Source organism: Hemitrygon akajei, chromosome 2 (assembly GCF_048418815.1).
Source record: "Hemitrygon akajei chromosome 2, sHemAka1.3, whole genome shotgun sequence".
Taxonomy (NCBI): Eukaryota; Metazoa; Chordata; class Chondrichthyes; order Myliobatiformes; family Dasyatidae; genus Hemitrygon; species Hemitrygon akajei.
In genome coordinates, this window is record NC_133125.1 from 87,782,721 (window position 1) to 87,802,780 (window position 20,060).

The window sequence follows — 20,060 nt, forward strand, 5'->3', positions numbered from 1 at the left end:
TAGTATTAAGATTAAAAGCTTAGAGTTTATGTTACTAGTGTAAAAACCTTCCAGTTTAAGATGGTGCTTGTGAAGCACAGCCACTATTTGTCGGTAACAAACAAAACAACAATAAATTACTGTATTAATCACACATTTTCTTGGATACGATCACTGGCATCAATAACCTATAACTTCCCTGTCGGAACTGCCTGCCATTTTGAAATGTGAACTGAAGTCTCAAAGGTGCAGGATGACTGCATCACAGCATGTATGGACAAACTTTCTTCAGCTGTTTGATCGGACGCGACTGTGCAAGCGTGTGGATGTCAGCCAAGTAGAACGGCGAGAAGAGCTTAAATGGAGACAGCTTTAAAGAGCAGGCGCCAGAGTAGTGGGAGACAGAGTAGGAAGTAGGTTGCCAGTGTAGAACACAGACAGAAAGTATGTGTGTGAAGCCGGTGTTCTGTGCTCAGTGTTTGGTAGTCCAGGAGACTCCCGGCCTCCCGGACGGCCACATCTGTGCCAGGTGTGTCAAGCTGCAGCTCCTTAGGGACCACATTAGGGAACTGGAGATGCAGCTCCATGACCTTCGTCTGGTCTGTGGGAATGAGGAGGTGATAGAGAGAAGCTATAGGCAGGTAGTCACACTAGGGACTAGGAAGACAGATAAGTGGGTAACAGTCAGGAGAGGGAAGGGCAAGAGTCGGAGGCCAGAGAGTACCGCTGTGACTGACCCCGTAAGAATAAGTACTCCTGTTTGAGTACTGTTGGAGAGGGGGTGAGGGAGGGAAGGGACAGCCTACCTGGGGGAAGCAACAGTGGCTGCTGGCCCTGTGGCTCAGAAGGGTAGGGAAAGGAAGAGGATGGCAGCAGTGATTGGGGACTCTATAGTTAGAGGGTCAGACAGGTGATTCTGTGGACGCACAAAAGAAACACGGATGGTAGTTTGCCTCCCAGGTGCCAGGGTCTAAGATGTTTCTGATCATGTCCACGATATCCTGCAGTGGGAAGGAGGAGCCAGAGGTCGTGGTACACATTGGTACCAATGACATAGGTAGGAAAAAGTAGGAGGTCCTGAAAACATTACAGGGAGTTAGGAAGGAAGTTGGGAAGCAGGACCTCAAAGGTAGTAATGTCGGGATTATTGCCTGTGTCACATGACAGTGAGTATAGGATTAGAATGAGGTGGAGGATAAATGCATGGCTGACGGATTGGAGCAGGAGGCAGGGATTCAGATTTTTGGATCATTGGGGCCTCTTTTGGGGCAGGTGTGACCTATACAAAAAGGACAGGTTGCACTGAAATCCTAGGGGGACCAATATCCTGGCTGGTAGCTTTGGAGGGGAGAGTTTAAACTAGAATTGCTGGGGGGGTGGGAACTGAACTGAAGAGACTGGGGAAGAGGCATTTAGCTCACAAATAAAGTTTGGAGACAGTGCGGGAGGGAGGACAGGCAGGTGACAGAGAAGGGACGCGCTCAGACCGACAGTTTGAGATGTGTCTATTTTAATGCAAGGTGTATTATGAACAAAGCGGATGAGCTTAGAACGTGGATCAATACTTGGAGCTATGAGGTTGTTGCCATGATTGAGACTTGGATGGCTCAGGGGCAGGAATGGTTACTTCAAGTGCCAGGCTTTATACATTTCAGAAAGGACAGGGAGGGAGGTAAAACAGGTGGGGGTGTGGCACTGTTGATCAGAGATAGTGTCAGCTGCAGAAGAGGCGGAAGTCATGCAGGGATTGTCTACTGAGTCTCTGTGGGTGGAAGTTAGGAATAGGAAGGGTTCAATAACTCTGTTTTTATAGACTACTCAACAGTAACATCGAGAAGTAGATAGGGAGACAGATTGTGGAAAGGTGTAATAACAGGGTTGTTGTGGTGGGAGATTTTAATTTCCAAAATATCAGTTAGCATGTCCCTAAAGCTAGAGGTTTAGATGGGGTGCAGTTTGTTAGGAGTGTCCAGGAAGGTTTCTTGACACAGTACAAGCCTACAAGAGGAGAAGCTGTACTTGATCTGGTTTTCGGAAATGAACCTGGTCAGGTGTCAGATCTCTCAGTGGGAGAGCATTTTGGAGATAGTGATAATAATTATATCTCCTTTACCATAGCATTGGAGAGGGAATGGAACAGACAGGTTAGTGAAACGGTTAATTGGAGTTAAGGGAATTATGAGGTTATCAGGCAGGAATGTGGAAGCATAAATTGGAAACAGATGTTCTTGGGGAAATGTACGGAAGAAATGTGACAAATGTTCGGGGATATTTGCATGGAGTTCTGCATAGGTACATTCCAATAAGACAGGGAAAGGATGGTAGGGTACAGGAACTGTGGTGTACAAAGGCAGCTGTAAATCTAGTCAAGAAGAAAAGAGCTTATGAAAGATTCAAAAAAAAACTAGGTAATGAGGGAGATCTAGAAGATTATAAGGCTAGCAGAAAGGAGCTTAAGAATGAAATTATGAAAGCCAGAAGGAGCCATGAGAAGGTCTTGTCAGACAGGATTTAGGAAAACCCCAAGGCATTCTACAAGTACGTAAAGAGAAAGAGGATAAAATGTAAAAGAATAGGACCTATCAAGTGTAACAGTGGAAAAGTGTGAATGGAACTGGAGGAGATAGCAGAGGTACTTAATGAATACTTTACTTCAGTATTCACTATGGAAAAGGATCTTGGTGATTGTAGGGATGACTTACAGCGGACTGAAAAACTTGAGCATGTAGATATTAAGAAAGGGGATGTGCTGGAGGTTTTGGAAAGCATCAAGTTGGATAAGTCACCAGGACCGGACGAGATGTACCCCAGGCTACTGTGGGAGGTGAGGGGGGAGACCGCTGAGCCTCTGGCGATGATCTTTGCATCATCAATGAAGACAGTATAGGTTCTGGAGGATTGGAGGGTTGCGGATGTTGCTCTCTTATTCAAGAAAGGGAATAGAGATAGCCGAGGAAATTATAGACCAGTGAGACTTACTTCAGTGGTTGGCAAGTTGATGGAGAAGATCCTGGGAGGCATGATTTATGAACATTTAGAGAGGAATAGATTAGGAATAGTCAGCATGGCTTCATCAAAGGCAGATCATGCCTTACGAACCTGATTGGATTTTTTGAGGATGTGACTAAACATACTGATGAAGGAAGAGCAGTAGATGTAGTGTATATGGATTTCATCAAGGCATTTGACAAGGTATCCCATGCAAGGCATATTGAGAAAGTAAGGAGGCATGGGATCCAAGGGGACATTGCTTTGTGGATCCAGAACTGGCTTGTCCACAGAAGGCAAAGAGTGGATGTAGACTGATCATATTCTACATGGAGGTCAGTGACCAGTGGAGTGCCTCAGGGATCTGTTCTGGTACCCCTACCCTTCGTGATTTTTATAAATGACCTTGATAAGGAAGTGGAGGGATGGGTTAGTAAATTAGCTGATGACACAAAGGTTGAGGGTATTGTGGATAGTGTGGAGGGCTGTCAGAGGTTACTGTGTGACATTGATAGGATGCAAAACTGCACAGAGAAAAGGCAGATGGAGTTCAACCCAGCTAAGTGTGAGGTGGTTCATTTTGGTAGGTCAAATATGATGGCAAAATATCGTATTAATGGTAAGACTCATGGCAGTGTGGAGGATCAGTGGGATCTTAGGGTCCGAGTCCATGGGCCACTCAAAGCTGATGTGCAGGTTGACTCTGTGGTTAAGAAGGCATACGGTGCATTGGCCTTCATCAATCGTGGAATTGAATTTAGGAGCAGAGAGGTAATGTTGCAGCTATGTAGGACCCTGGTCAGACCCCACTTGGAGGACTGTGCTCAGTTCTGGTCACCTCACTACAGGAAGGATGTGGAAACCATAGAAAAGGTGCAGAGAAGATTTACAAGGATGTTGCCTGGATTGGAGAGCATGCCTTTATCAGAATAGGTTGAGTGAACTCAGCCTTTTCTCCTTGGAGCAACGAAGGATGAAAGGTGACCTGATAGAGGTGTACAAGATGATGAGAGACTTTGATCGTGTGGATAGTCAGAGGTTTTTTCCCAGGGCTGAAATGGCTAGCATGAGGGGGCACAGTTTTAAGGTGCTTGGAAGAAGGTACGGAGGAGATGTCAGGGTAAGTTTATTTTTAAAACGCAGAAAATGGTGAGTGCGTGGAATGGGCTGCCGGCAAAGGTGGTGGAGGCAGATACAATAGGGTCTTTTAACAGACTCTTGGATAGGTACGTGGAGCTTAGGAAAATAGAGGGCTTTGGGTAATAATAGGTAATTTCTCAGGTAAGGATGTTTGGCACGGCTTTGTGAGCCGAACGGCCTGTATTGTGCTGTAGGTTTTCTATGCTTCTATGTTAACTGAGATGACAGGACCTGGGCTTGAGAGCAGGGAATGAGCCAACATTTGGCCATTGCTGGAGCGGCCATTTGATGGGCAGAACCAAAGCGAGGTAAACAGAGGTGAGGCAGAGTTGAGGCAGTGGGGTCCAGGTCTGAGCCTGAGAGCGAGGGAGGATCCGAGGTATGACAAATTTAAGCAATGGAGCAAATTGGAATGGTTGGGTATGGGTCAAATCGAGGCGGTGGGCTCAGGCCCAAGGGCATATTGAAGTGGCAGAGCCCAGGTCTGATGGCAAGGAATGACCCAAGGTTTGGATGGCTTAAGCACCAACCGGATTAAAAAGATCAGGGTGACAGGGCCAGTTACGCTTGCTGCTCTGTGAGATCTACTCGTCTCTGTGCTGAACTGCAGCTGTGGCCTGCAACTAACAGGCTCCTGGACCAGATGCAGTGATGACTGACTTTGTAGCTGTGGACTCATTTTCGTGAACTTCAGTTCTGAATGTCATTTGCTTACTTTTGTTGTTTGCACCACTTGATTTTTTTTCCTGCACACTGGATATTTGACAGTTTGTTTTTTAAATGGGTTCTATTGTTTTGTGACTGCCTGCAAGGAGTCAAACCACAGGTTGTATATAGTATGCATATTTGACAATAAATGTACTTGAACTTTGCTGATGAGACCACATTTAGCATATTATGTCCAGTGAAGTCAGCACTGTTTCCTTAAGGGGAAGTATGTTAGAACTCCAAGGAAACAACAGGCCGTATAGACAAAGCAGAGTTAGTGGATGTTGTTTACTTGGATTTTCACAAGGACTTTGACAAGGTGCTGCTCGAGGCTGCTTAAAAAGATGAGAACCCATGGTAATCCATGCAATAGCATCATGAATAAAACATTGGCTGACGCTCCAGAGGCAGTTAGGAACAAAAGGGACTTTTCTGGTTGGCTGCCAGTGAATAGTGGTGCTCTGAAGGGTTGGTGTTGACACTGCTTCTTTTCACATTATATGTCAATGATTTGGAAGGAGGAATTAACGGCTATGTGGCCAAGTTTGCAGACGATACAAAGACAGGTGGAAGGGTACATAGTGTTGAGGAAGAAGGAAGTCTATAGGTCTTAGATTAGAAAAGTGGGCAAAGACGTGGCAGATGGAAGACAGTGAGGGAATCGCATGGGGATGCACCTTGGTAGAAGGAATAAAGGTGCATAGACTTTTCTAAAAGGAGAAAATACAGAAATCAGCTGTGCAAAGGGGACTTGGAGTTTTGTACACGATTCCCCAAGTTTAACTTGCAGGTTGAGTCAGTGGTAAGGCAGGCAAATGCAATGTTAGCATTCATTTCAAAGGGACTCTAACATTAAAGGATGTAATGCTGAGGCTTTATAAGGCACTGGTCAGACTACACGTGGAGTATTGTGAGGAGCTCTGGCACAAAAAAGGATGTGCTGGCATTGGAGGGCCAGAGCAGATTCACAAAAATGATCCTGGGAATGAAAGGGTTAGCATAGGAGGAGTGCATGATGACTCTGGGCCTGCACTCGTTGGGAGTTTGGGGGGGGGGGGGGGAGAAGGGGGAGAGGAAGAAGAGAGAATTTCATTGAAACCTATCAAATACTGAAAGGCCTAGACAGTGGATATGGAAAGGATATTTCCAATAGTGGGCAAATCTGAGACCAGAGGCAGAGCCTCTGGAAGGATGTCCTTTTGGCTAAGAAATTCCACCTCATCTTTATACTGACGGTGTTGAATCTGTGGAATTGCCACAGATGGCTGTGGAGAATGAATTATTGGGTATATTTAAAGTGGAGGTTGACAGATTTTTGATTAGTAAGGGCATCAACCCTTACAATGAGAAGACCAGAGAATGGGGTTGAGAATCAGCCATGATTGAATGGTGGACCAGACTCAATGGGCCAAATGGCCTAATTCAGTTCTTATGTCTTATGATCTAAGCTCTTGCAAATTGGACCAGCTTGGTTAGCATGGACCAGTGGGCCAAAGGACCTGTTATTGTTCTGTATGACTTAAAGACCAAGCATTTCCACCAGACTCTGTGGAAATATTCCTTTGGCCCAACTCTGGCCAGTCCGATTCCTGGAACATCCTGCAGATACTGGAAAGAAATGTCAGTGGGATGACACTTGCTTTGGCTGCAGTTCCAATAATTCTCACGTAACGCAACTATTTTTATGCACCACTGTCAACAATAATTTCCTGTAGTGTAGGTACTCATTAGACTACAGTACCACCTCGATTATTAGAGGGCAGCTAGAACACGAGAACATCACTTCACACCTCCCTTCAAGTTACACACAGTCCCCAACCAGGAACAGATTCCCTCAAGCAGCAGGTTGAACACCAGAGCTCCTTCCCATCACTGAAGGAATATCTTCATCAGTTCATACACTAGGTCAGCTCATCACATTTTTAATTTCAGTTCTGTTTTGGACAATAAATGCTGGTCATACTGATGACAATGTTTCTAACAAAGGAATTAATTCATTAAATGGTAAACTGATGAAGTTCTCACCTACCTTAAACTGAAATCCGGGTGGCAGTTCACTCTCCTCCGTGGGGACGGTGTCATACACAGCATCATTCGTAGACTCTGTCGAGGTCTCTACTACCACATTTGGGATGACATTCTTAGTCTTAAAAACAAAGGGAAGCTTTAATGTTTTGGAAACCAAATAACACTGTGACTTACCTAAATGTTTATTTTCGTAAATCACAGTAGCAGTTTGATATTCAAGGTGTTATTGGACAAAATTAGCCTGCGTTTGCAGTATTATAGTGTTTTCAAGGTAATTAAACATTGTTGGGGTTAATTCGAGACTGCCATTACAGGTCAGGAGTGGCTCACGTAACACACATAATGTTAGGAGGCCGGAATGCGAGGGAGGGGGGAGCGAAACTGGGGACCCCGCTACACCGAAACTACTAGTGTCACGTGATTCAGTAAACAAAAGAAACAGGTAACTCGTGAGCATATGGCTGCGGGCCAATAAGATGGACACAAGTGCCCGATATTACCTAATATGTAGCGGGGTTGTGCTGGGGGGAAAAGGGGTATAAATAAGAGCAGATTGTAAGGGGAAAACAGAACGCCTTCTCCAGCGACTCCGTGGATTCGCTGTGCCAGTTACGAATTCTGCAATAAAGCCACGTTTTGTAATATTCCGGTGTAAGTTGTCTCTCTTCCTAAACGAACACAGGGCAGAATTTCAAGCCCAACAACATTAAGGGGCCAACAGCAACATTCAACGGAACGTGATAGGAAGATATTGGATCAGCAATTATTGTTGGACACAGATGGCCTTTTAGCAAAGTGGAAAGAGTTCAAGAGCTCTAGACACTGGCCACTCAGCACTCTAAAGCAATGGAAACTAGGGAAGGTACAGGAAGCTGAACTGGTAGAGTCCACAGATTGAAGGGTTATAATAGAAGCAGTTTCAAAGAGATAAGGTTCAAGGTTTTGGCTAAACAGATTGAATACAAGGTGTCATATACAAGGATAAAAATTGTTTTGATCAAAGGCATTACTAGAGAAAAGATGAGGACAGGGCTACAAAAAAAGGACTAAAAATTACTGGCTGCTAAGCTTTTGATAAGGCAGACTTAAAAGAAAAATCACAATAGAAATGGAAGTTTGCCTCAACATTCCTTCTTTTCTGCTCACCTCCACCTTGCCTTAACAATACAAATGTGGAAGGACCTCCAAGCACAGGGGACAGACACCAGGATACAAAATCCTGAATCAAAGGAAAGCATTTTATGACACAGGGGTCAGGGAGGCAACAGGAACCTTAAGATTTTCCTTTAGAAGACACATAAGCAGCCAGGAGCCAATGGTAGGAGCAAGTGCCGTTTTCACAGGGCAATTACATCTCTTTACACAACAGTATTGGAAGGACTATGCAAAAATAAAATCATGTAGCAACATAAATTTCATGATGTTCATCTCTAGCATTTTCAGCTTTCCAGAACTTCTTAAGGTTTCTCCATACTGCATTGACTAGAGAGCAAGATATGTACCCAAGCTTAATCGTCCTATTTGCTTATACATTAGACTTGATAGAGGCATACAAGATGCTAAGAAGGTATAGATTGAATGGATAGCTAGAAACTTTTTCCCTGGGCAGAAATGACTAATGCAAGGGCACGTAATTTTAAGGTGATTAGAGGAAAGTACATGTCAGAGATACTGTAGGTTTTTAAAAAAAATAAGAGTGGAGGGTGACAGGGTGGTGGCAGACACAAATGCATTAGGGCCATTTAAGAAACTCTTAGATAAGCACATGGATGAGAGAAAGAGATAGGTCTATGTATGATGGAAGGGTTAATTGATTGAGAGTAGATTAAAAGGTCAGCACAATATTGTGGGCCAAAGGGTCTATGTTCTGTGTTCTCAATTGCTATCAAGATCCAATATAGTTGTTCTAGTGTTCAGGCAAACAAGATAATGATGTACATTACAACCTAACCAACCAATGGAAGATACAAAACTAATCAAAAAGCTCATTCTACCCGTTCCCAAGAAGGTAACAGCTCCACCACCCTGCTCAAAGAGAAAGGTATAAAATCAGCCGTAAAGACACTGAGGCTTTAGTGGCCTGTTTCTAAACTGTGTACAAGCAAAACAAGGCATCACCGTCATAGCTGGAGTCTCTGTTTCATTCTCATTCTCCACAACTTCACACTGTGGTTCAGCTTGTACCTCCAACTGAAAGGGAAAAACACATCAGAAGGAAAGCAAGCTTCTAAACAGTTAAAAATACTTCAATTCTCAACATTCTAATAACATTGTAAAGTGTTTGCCTCTTGGTCACTCTTCACTGCTCTAATCACTACACCTCGGGTCAAAACTTAGGCAAATAGATGCGATCAGACTTCAGTCACTCAATACTCTCAACAACCTCCAGCTAGCCTCAAGATCCCCGAAAAGAGGGTGGAGGGAGAGAGAGGCATCCAGAAGACAAACTGGTTGCAGACAGATCTCCTCCCAAGAAAGGAAAACAAATGTAGCTGATATCCCAGAGCAGCCTGTCGAGTAGACAGCCAGGCTGCTCTAAAATACGAGGGGTATTTGTTGGGAGGAAAGGGGAGGGGTTGTCAGAGGTGTTCATTCCATTACCCCCCCCCCCCAAGAGAGTGGTGGGTCTGTGGAATGCACTGACAGGGGTAGGGGGAATGCAATAGAAGCAGATAGGCACAGGGAGGAAAGAAAAATGAAGGGCTATGTGTAAAGGAACAGTTACATTGATGGAGTAGATGAAGGATTGGCACAAAGAGCCTGTATTGGGCGTCACAGAGTTCTATGTAGCACTGCAGTCAGGCGCCACCTTTCAAATACAATATGGAAATGAGACCCTGGAGCTCTCCAAGGAGCACCAGAAAGTCAAACAGCAGCTGGTTAGGGAGCAGGAAGCTCCCACGTGCCATCTGGTATTTCTTCACTTGGAGGCAAATCAAGATCTAAAACATAGAAATGTGAAACAACAGGAAATGCTCAACAAGTCAGACAGAAAGGAAGAACAACACTTTGGTCACCAGATATCCTTTTGACCATCATGTAAACATTTCCCTGCATGGAAACTGTTCCATTATATAGTCTCTGCTCAACAAATGTTTATTATAAAAGATAGGAAATGCAGGAATGCTATGAATTACAATGTGGCCACTTTATTAGGTACATCTGTACACTATACTTGCTTGTTAATGTAAATATCCAATTAGCCAATCTTATGGCAGAAACTCATTGCATTAAAGCATGCAGACCTGGTCTAGAGATTCACTTCTCTAGTTTGATCTTGTTCAGACCAAACATCAGAATGGGGAAGAAATGTGATCTAAGTGACTTTGATTGTAGAATGATTGTTGGTGTCAAATGGTGTGGCTTGAGTATCTCAAACTGTTGATCTCCTGGGATTTTCACACACAATCCCAAGAATTCAGAGAAAGGTGCGAAAAACAAAACAACATCTAGTGAGTGGTGGTTCTGTACATGAGACATCTTGTTAATGGGAGAAAGGCCAGCCTGGTTTAAGCTAACAGGTAGGCAACAATAACTCAAATAACCATGTGGTAAAACAATGGTGTGCAAAAGAGCATCTCTGAATGGAGATGTTCAACCTTGAAGTGGATGGGCTCCAGCTGCAGAAGACCACATGCACTCAGTGGCCATTTTATGTATAGGAGGTACTGAATATTTTACTCATTCCACAAACAGTGCTGTCAAGGCTAAACTTATTGCTCATCCTAATTTGTTAAAAGACCAGCTTTGCAAACAAATGCACTGTTGAAGGAAAGCAAGATGTTGGGCCACAGCACCTGGACTGACTTCTTGAGAGGTGCAGTACAAGCCAATGGATCGTTTCATATGGGCTTGTTCCAACGAGACAACACTGGCCAAGTTGTTTAGTTCAAGGAAGCTTGCAGACCAGATAGCTAATATCATTTAGCATACTAAGTAGCTGATCTGTTAATAGCTGGAAGCTTTGTGTATTCATGGAGTCATCTTCATAGCAGTAATTGTAGATAACAGGACCTCCATCTCCAGCTTTTAGACTGGTTGGTATTTGGAAAAATATAACATGTGCAAAGTCACCCAAGAGGCAGAAAGACAGTATAATGTAGAAAGCAGTTCAGGCTTTTTAGGAATAGGCCAAGAACACAAAGAATGACAAAGATGATAAGTGGAATCCATTGCTCTGCCTTTAATTTCTGCAATGCACGAGAAATTCATCTGCAGCTCACCTTTTTAGCTTATAGGAATTATACCTGCATTTTGGAAATCTTGTGTTTTAGAAATGGTTTGTAATTTGGAAGTCTTTTAAAAGATAGAAATCTGTGAGTTAAATGTGTTTTAAGAATGCTGTTTGAATTTAAACAAGTATCACTGAAAATAAAAGAACTGTTTAAACTACTTTGTTAGCTGGAAGTAACTTCTTGGTAGGGAGGGGGGAACCCAACTGTTCAAAGAGTGGGTTTTGGCAGCTGAACTCACTGTGGAGGATAAACAAGGAAATGAACTCATCTTTGAAGATTGGGTAGTTACATTTCAACTTCCCTTTAGTGAGGGTAACCATAGCTACTTAGATTGGATAGGGTTTCAGGTTTTGTTTGCATCTGGAACCTTGTGGTCAGCCAACCTAATAACATCACAAGAACACAGCCAGCCTTTGGATACTAACTATAGTTCAATGCCACTCCCATTTATAATACTTCTGCTTTGAGTAGATGCAGTGGCAAGAGTAGCTGGTGTATTCTTTCCCCTACAGCAGTCCTACATTGCCCTACATTAAAAATCAGAGGAAGTTTATAGAGCAATTTACAGAACAACTGTTAGGCCACAGTTTAAGTGTTGTTTTCAGAACTAGACACTGCACCACAAGAACATGACCATGCTGGACAGCACGCGGGGATAGCCTGGGATGGGAGTGTTTAAGTTTAGAGATGAGGTTGTCTGGGTTTCCCTTGGAGCTACAGAGGCTCAAGGGATCCTCAAGGGGGTATAAAAAGGGGGTATAAAAAAGAGGCATAAAGATACATAATTTGAAACCTTCCTGTCATAACAAAACTGTCAAAAGCCTATTGAATATTGAAAGGCCTCGATGAAGTGGATGTGGGGAGGACATTCCCAAAGGTGGGAGTGCCTAGTACCCGAGGGCACAGCCTCCACAAGACTATGAGACAGGAGCATAATTCAGCTCATCAAGTCTGCTCCCCATTTCATCATGAGCAATTTATTATCCCTCTCAACCCCACCCTCCTGCCTTTGCTGACTCAGAATAGGACATCCCTTTAGAACAGAGATGAGGAGGAATTTCTTTAGCCAGAGGGGTGTGAATCTGCAGAATTCATTAGCATGGTTGGCTGTGTAGCCAAGTCACTGGGTATAGTTGGAGCAGCAATTGATATGTTCTTGATTATTAAGGTTACAGGGAGAAGGCAGAAGAATGGGTTGAAAGGAATAATAAATCAGCAATGATTGAATGGTAGCCCAAACTCAATGGGCCAAATGGCCTAATTCTGCTCCTATGTCTTATGGTCAGAAAGTACAGGGCAGAGATTTATGGCAAGGGAGCAAGAGGTTTTTAAAAACAATCTGGAAAAAAAAATCACTCAAGGTGGCTAGAATTTGGAGCACATGTTCTTGAATAGATTGTATTGGATATTCATTTAATATCTAAAGCATTTGAATTGCCAAGGGATACAAGGCTACAGATCAATTATTCATTATACTAATTGGTACTGATTGCCAGCACAAATGTGGTACTGCATGACTGAGATACTAAGTACTTTGGAATAATACAATCAATGGAAGCACCTCCACTTTCACGCAAAGACTTCTGGAAATAGACCGCAAGAACATCAAGCTTAAGTAGATTTGACAAGGTTGGCCACCTACTGGATCCTATTGTGTGACCTGGTATTCACATTTCAGTCACAACCAGTAAATTGGTTGGAGCAGAAATAAACTTGGGCAACTCAGTTTATTTTTTTTTTAAAGAACATTAGCCATTTGTAGCTACCTCCCACCCCTGATAATTCACAGTTTCAAAGTAATAAACCATATAATTAGTTGAAAGTGAGATTAGTCGATTCTCCACAGAATGATCACTTGATTTTTCCTCTGCTTGCTACTGTCCATCACCTCAGTAATTTCCATGTATTACTGCTGCCAATCAGATCAGCTATGATCTTATTGAACAGCAAGGCAGCAAGCTAATTGCCCACTGGTAAACCTCAATATCAAAAGTTTGATACAAGCTACCGGTATTGCCAGTTTTCCTGGATAAATTTCCAAGTTCACTCAAATGCACAAGGATGACCAAAAAAGCAAGCACTGTTCTATGGGGAGTGTGCATGTACACTTAAAGGTCATTTTATAAAGGGACAGGAGTGGAACCCAGGGTGTCCTGAAAGCTGACTTTTAAGAATGTTACTTCAACTAATCTCACTTTCAACTAATTATAAGATTTGTTACTTTGAAGCTGTTAATTATCAAAGGTGGGAAGTAGCTACAAATGGTTAATGCTTTCTGCCTCTGTAGGACAGCCACTTCAAGGTTCAACTTATGCATTCAGAGATGCTCTTCTGCACAACACTGTTGTAACATATGGTTAGTTGAGTAACTGTCACCTTCTGGTCAACTTGAACCAGTCTAGCCATTCTCCTCTGACCTCAAACCATATGTTTTCACCCTCAGAACCGGATTGTTTGTTTGTTTTCGCACCATTCCCTGTAAACCCTGGAGACTGTTGCGCATGGATAAACCTAGATCAGCTGTTTGACATACTGACACCAACAATCATCCCTCAATCAAAGTCGCATAGATCATAGTTCTTCCCCATTCTGATGTTTGGTCTGAACAAATGAACCTGCTGCCATGTGATTAACTGATTAGATATTTACATTAATGAGGTGCACGTGTACCTCAGTGACCATTGAGTATCAGCCTCTTAATTCCTTTATTGAAGAAACATTTATAATTAGAACCAAAGTATTCCCTGAAAATGCATAGGTTCTACCCTTCAAGTACAAAATCAATTACAAATTCCAGACCCTTACAGCAACAGATCCAGTGCTGATTTCTGCTTTTCCTGCAACTTCACTGATGTTCTCTTGTCCGAGTGTCTGAAAAAGAATTTTTTTAAAAATCAATAATTCTGTTCAACAGAGTATCAGAACTGCATCATGCCAGAAGTGATCCCATACATTTCAAACCCGTGTCATTTAGAAACTGTGCTAGTTCTGCACACCAATGGTTACAGAAGTTGCAATCCCTCCACCCAGAAGAGTTTTGTATTTCTTTTATTAGACAAAGCAGTACAGATATTCACGCATTTGGGGGAAAATCCCACACAAGGGCACAATGTAAGTGGACTAACAAATCACAAATGTCCAGATTTGATTCCTGTGACTTTGAATAAGATCATTGTGTTAAACGTACAGCATGGACCGTTCAGCCCATCCACAGGTAGGTATTCCACACACCTTCAGCTAATCAGTTCTATCAGAGTCCAACAATCACTTCTGAACCACTTATCTTCCCAAGTGTCTACGTTATTCACATCAGTAAAACTCGACCAAAAATTGCCTCAGGAATTGACAGGAAATAAAGTCTGACAAGAGGCAAAATTAGAGTGGGGGTGGGGGGGTTATCAAGGTTCAAAACAGAGTGAGTTCTCCATGGTCAAGGTCTACTCACCAGGGAAGGTATGGAAGGATTTTTTCTTGAACAACTAAGAGACAATCCTCAAGATCAACTCAAAATGATTTTTGCAAAGTAACTCTTGACACTAAAAGTGTTTGCTGGGAGAATATAGCTTTTTCATAAAGCAATGAGGCTAGATGGAGAACCCAGATTCATATATTGAATTTAAATTGAAATGAATTTCAGTTTATTTTCATTTAGAAACCACAACTGCAATGCAGTTAAAAAAAAACCGAAACAACTTTCCTCCAGAATGATATCACAAAAGCACACGACAAAACAGACTACACCAGAAAATTCACAAAACGTTTGGCAATCCCCAAATCCAGAGTCCGGAGAGGCTGCTGTGTATTTATATCATGCTACCATCTTAGTGCATTCCCTGGAAAGGAGCTCCAAATCCATCAGACAAAACAAGACTACCCAGACACACCAAGTCAGGAGACCAACTCTACCACCCAACAAACCAAAACCTAAAGCTACAAGATCTACACAAAACAACATAGTTACAACAAAGTTACAACAGTGCAAACAATACCATAATTAACATGGACACAATAAAAATAGTCCAAAGATGGTAGAAGACTAAAAGTTCAAAAGAAACCACTAGTTTCCACAAGTGCTCAGGGTCCCGATAGACTCGTCATCCCATGCAGGTAGCAGAAGGGAATACCCTCGCTATGGACTTCCACGGCACCGCCGGACTTAGCCTCGCAGATGCAGCACACAGTGAAAGTGCCCCGACCGCAGCGGACTCCGAGTCCATTCAGCCTGCGACCATCCCCTCCGGCACAGCCTCTCTGTGCACCATCCTCTGCTGAACGCACTACAACACCCCAGTCACCAACCACGCAATCCTGAGGACTGGGGGCCTATTCTTCCCAGCAGAGACCCGGACACAACAGCAGCAGCAACGAAGAAGGCCTTCCTGGAGATTTCCAGATGTTCCTCCGTGCTCCCACGTCCATTTTTAATCAGATTAGGATTGTGCATGGCACCCCGCTTGACAAATACCAGATATCAACTCCAAAGAGGCCGCTGCAAAATGCGTCGCACCGCCATCTTGACCTGATCTTTCTTCACAAGTGCTTGGAATTTTGATTAGAGCATCATAATATGGAATGGGATAACTTCATCCAACTTTGCACAATTAAAGATAAAGACATAGAAAACCGTTAATTGTGCTAGCTAAAAAAAAAAGCAATATGAAGATCAATGATAACACTCACTAATAGTAGAACCATACAGATAAGAGTGAACACCTAATGCCTTTTCTCAAGATGGAAATGGCTAACATGAGAATGCACAATTTTAAGGTGATTGGAAGAAAGAATGGGTGGAGGCAGGATGTCAAGTTTTTTTTTAAATTAGCTGTATGGAACACTGCCAGGGGTGGTGGCAGAGGCAGATACATTAGGAGATTTACAAGAGCTTTGGATGAAAGAAAATGGAGGCCATGTAGGAGGGATGGGTTATGTTGATGTTGGAGTGGGTTAAAGAGGTACAACATCATGGGCCTAAGTGCTCTGTGTTCTGTCATTCTTCATGCTATCATATTCATACACAATAGCATTTTAGAGGGAGGGTAGGAAAGGGGCCCTTGTTGTTGTTCTGCTGAACATTATAGGCATGCTGTGTTGGCACTGGAGTGTGTGGATAACTTGTGGGCACACACTGATGTGTTGGTTGTTCACACAAAATGATGCATTTCACTGCACACTTCAATGTACATGTGATAAATCTAATCTCACATGCTAACAATATCCCAGGTGTGCCAGGGTACAGGAATGGAAAGTACTGAAAACGTTTCTTTCTATCAGTACAGGTCTTGAAGGCTGGGACTCTGCAACGTCAGTAACAACACAGAAACTGGCGCTTCCACCCAACTTGGCTGTGCTGACCATGGTGCCCAACAAACATCTCATTTGCCTGCATTCAGCCCACATCTCTGAACCCCACATATCCATGTACTTAACCAGATGTCTTTAAAATCTGTTACTACACCTATCCAACTACTGACAGCTCATTCCGTACACCTGTATGCACCACTTTGTGTGAAATTGCTGCCCCGCATGTCCCTTTTTAAATCTTGCACTTCCCACTTAACCTTGTGTTCTAGTTTAATATTCTACTTCCCGGGAGGTGGGGGGAGAAAAGGCCACTTGTATCCACCCTATCCAGGCACACTTTTATAAAATCACTCATCAGTGTCCAATGTTCCAAGGAGAACTGTCATAGCCTGCTCATCCTCTCCCTAAAACTCAAGCGCAAGTTTGGGCAGCATACTCAAATCTTGCTGCACTCTTTCCAGCTTAACCTTTCCTGTAGCAATACAACCAAGACAATGCAACATCAACCTAATGACCCAATTCCTATACTCAGTGATTAAGGCCAGAGTGTCAAATGTCTTCATGACCCTCTACCTGCAATACCGTTTTCAGTTAACTCGACTTCACTCACTGAACTGGGCTCACTTTCATAATCTCATCTCAGGTTAGATTTTTATTGCTTATTTATTAATTATCATTTGTTTTTTGTATTTGCAATTTGTTCCCCCCCCCCCACCCCCCACATTGGTTGTTATCTGCCCTGTCATGTTGGGTGTGATCTTTCATTGATTCTATTGTGCTCGTTGTACTTACGGTGATTGCATTCAAGAAAAGGAATCTCAGGGCTGTACAGGGGACATACATACTTTGGTAAGAAATTTACTTTGAGCTCCCTCTTTCACAAAGCATTTCCCCAGGGCACTATACCATTGTACAAGGCCTACCCTAGTTTGATTTCTCAACATGTAACACCTAACACTAATCTGAATTTAAGATTTTTTATTTGTCCCATGTACATTGAGACATCAAAACAATGAAATATCATTGTGTCAATGACTAAAGTACAAGGTCTGTGCAACCTGCACCACCACAGCATGCCCACAACATGTTAATCCTAACTGTATGCCTGGTACATGGGAGGAAACTGGGGCACCAATGGAAAACCCAATGTAACAACAAGAAAGTACAAACTCTGAATAGACAGGGTAGGGATTCTGATCAGTGTTTGCAGGTGTTGGAAAGCACAGTGCTAACTGCTACACTACATACTGAAAGCCTTTTGACAACCCTAAGCTAAGTGCACCAATCAAGATCTCCTGTAATATTTGATAACCTTCACCATCTATGATTCCACTTATTTTAGTATCACACTCAGGCTTACTAACCATGCCTTGGACACCTAAATCAATGAACAAAATGTCCTAGCACCAAACCCTGTGTACACCATTAATGACGCCTCCGGTCTGAAAAACTTCCTTTGAACATCACACTTTGCTTCCCACCATTAAGACAGTTACATCTCCCCAAGTCTAGCATTCCAGACTCTCTAGGTCTGTGTGACCTTGTAAAGTCTGTATTATCTGTTCAGCCCCAACCCTCTCTTATCCAAATCTGTACTGACTCCCTAATTAGACTTTGTTATTGGGGAATCTTGAGGGATAGAATATATCAACAAAGAATTAGAATTAGGCTTAATGCAAGACAAAATATACTACAGATCACAATAAGAAATGCATGCATATTAAAAAACATAGTGCAAAAAGAGCAGAAATAGTGAGGTTATGTTCATGGGTTTGTTGTCCATACGGAAATTTGATGGCAAAGGGGAAGAAGCTGTTCCTGAAAAATTGAGTATGCGCTTTCATGTGTCCCTACCTTCCCCTCATGTAGTAATAGTTACCACTGGATGTCAAACTCAGACTAGTTCTCTGTCTGGTCTTTGTTACCCTTCTTAAATAATGGTAAAATATTAGTTGCCCTCCAGTCTTCTGGTGCTTCCAGCAACTCATTTTCAGACTCCCCAAACCAATTCAAACATCCAGCAAGATGCCAGTTATCATTGCTTAGAATATTCTCCAGTTACTGTTGAAAAGGCATTTCTAGGCAAGGAACTCAGCAATACCCAGGACAGAAATCAGGGAAGGGCCATAAGTATGCACAACCTATGCTGAAAATTCAGCTGCAGTGTGGAGCCCACAAAAGGTGCTCAATCCAAACCCGTTCAAAATGCTGGAGGAATTCAGCAGGGCAGGCAGCATCTATGGAGATCAATAAAGAGCTGACATTTTCGGCTGAGCCTCTTCAACAGGACTGGAAAGGATGGGGGAAGAAGCCAGAATTATGGATTTCCAGCATCTGCAGAATCTCTTATGCCAATAAGCACTCCCAGGCCAACCCCTCAATCCTAGTAAAAAGTAAAGGCCTGGATACAGAGTGGTCTACTCCTTGTCCTGCACTGTTAAGCTTTACCTCAGTGTAGTCAGTATATCCTGGTTTCAAACATTACTTTCCCAAATTCATTTGCAAACTTGCACATTTCAGTAACCCAATTTTTAAAAAATCCAGCATTTGAAAACCCAAGAAGCTCTAACAAATACCATGACTTGTTCCATGTTGCTCTGTCCACAACAGCCTCCAGTGCAGCCCCAGTACCAGTAGATTAAAATTCCCCTCCTGCACTTGTGACATTCTGCAGGCTAGTAATATGGAATATTAACAGCTATTCTACCCATCCGTATGTACTTTGAGATATAACACAGAACCGGTCCTTCCAGCCCACCGGTTGTGCAAGCCCAGCAACCCACTGGTTTAACTTCAGAGGACAATTTACAATAGGTTTTCTCCAGATTCTCTGGTTTCCTTCCACAGTCCAAACACACAGGAAGAACATACAAACTCTCTTAGAGAGGACACTGGAATTGAACTCCCAACACCCCGAGCTGTAACAGTGTTGTGTTAACTGCTACGCTAACATGGTGCCCCATCTTACAACATCCAGTTACAAGCTAGTCCAACACTTTGACCTTTCTCCAGAAATAACCACACACGGGCACAGTCACGTCCAGCCTCTTTGTAGAACTATAGTTTGCACAGCAAATATATTGCCTCAAAGTCATGATCCTGACCAGAAACTAGCTCGCCTGGCTCAAAGTAATGACCAGCAACACAACAAACTACCTAACGAAAATGTCAATTTCCCTCGAGTTCAGATAAATGAGCCCAATCAGACCGAGATTTATTTATTGCACTTACATTGAAACAGTGAAATGAGCTGTTTGTATTAACAGATGAGTGCTGGGGGCTCCAAGTGTTGCTCAGTAGAGCAACATAAGCAAGCACAACAATAACAGTAAAACAAGCCCATTGCCACACTTCAACTAGCCACCCCTCACGAACAGACAGACCTTCAACCCCGGGACAAGCCATCCATGAGCCTCTAGTCCTTGTCTCCAGATTCTCAGTCATTGGGCCTCTAACGTCCCAACTTTCGCACTCAGTTTCCCCACTTCCATTTTGCTCACTTGGGGAAAACAAGCGGAAGGTATGCAAAATCTGACTCCAATCATCGATGGAAGTCCACTTTCAGGTTTGGAGATTTGACTGAGAGGTTGGTAGGAAATGTGAATGACCCAAGTCCCAAATGAGACAACATGCGTCAACCTTACTCTAGGATTAATATGCAACAGATGCAATGGACTAGCA

General features: G+C 43.0%; 1 protein-coding gene across 6 annotated transcripts in view; it reads right to left on the minus strand.

Annotated features, from left to right (window-relative positions):
- bin1a (bridging integrator 1a) overlaps positions 1-20,060 on the minus strand; it is a 151,320-nt gene that overhangs the window by 10,226 nt on the left and 121,034 nt on the right. For all 6 annotated transcript variants that reach the window (XM_073025509.1, XM_073025545.1, XM_073025536.1 and 3 more), the window contains 3 exons: positions 13,884-13,949; positions 8,962-9,033; positions 6,845-6,961 (listed from right to left, as the gene is read on the minus strand). In XM_073025509.1, coding sequence (XP_072881610.1) covers positions 6,845-6,961; positions 8,962-9,033; positions 13,884-13,949 — 255 coding nt within the window. The remainder of the gene's footprint in view (positions 1-6,844; positions 6,962-8,961; positions 9,034-13,883; positions 13,950-20,060) is intronic.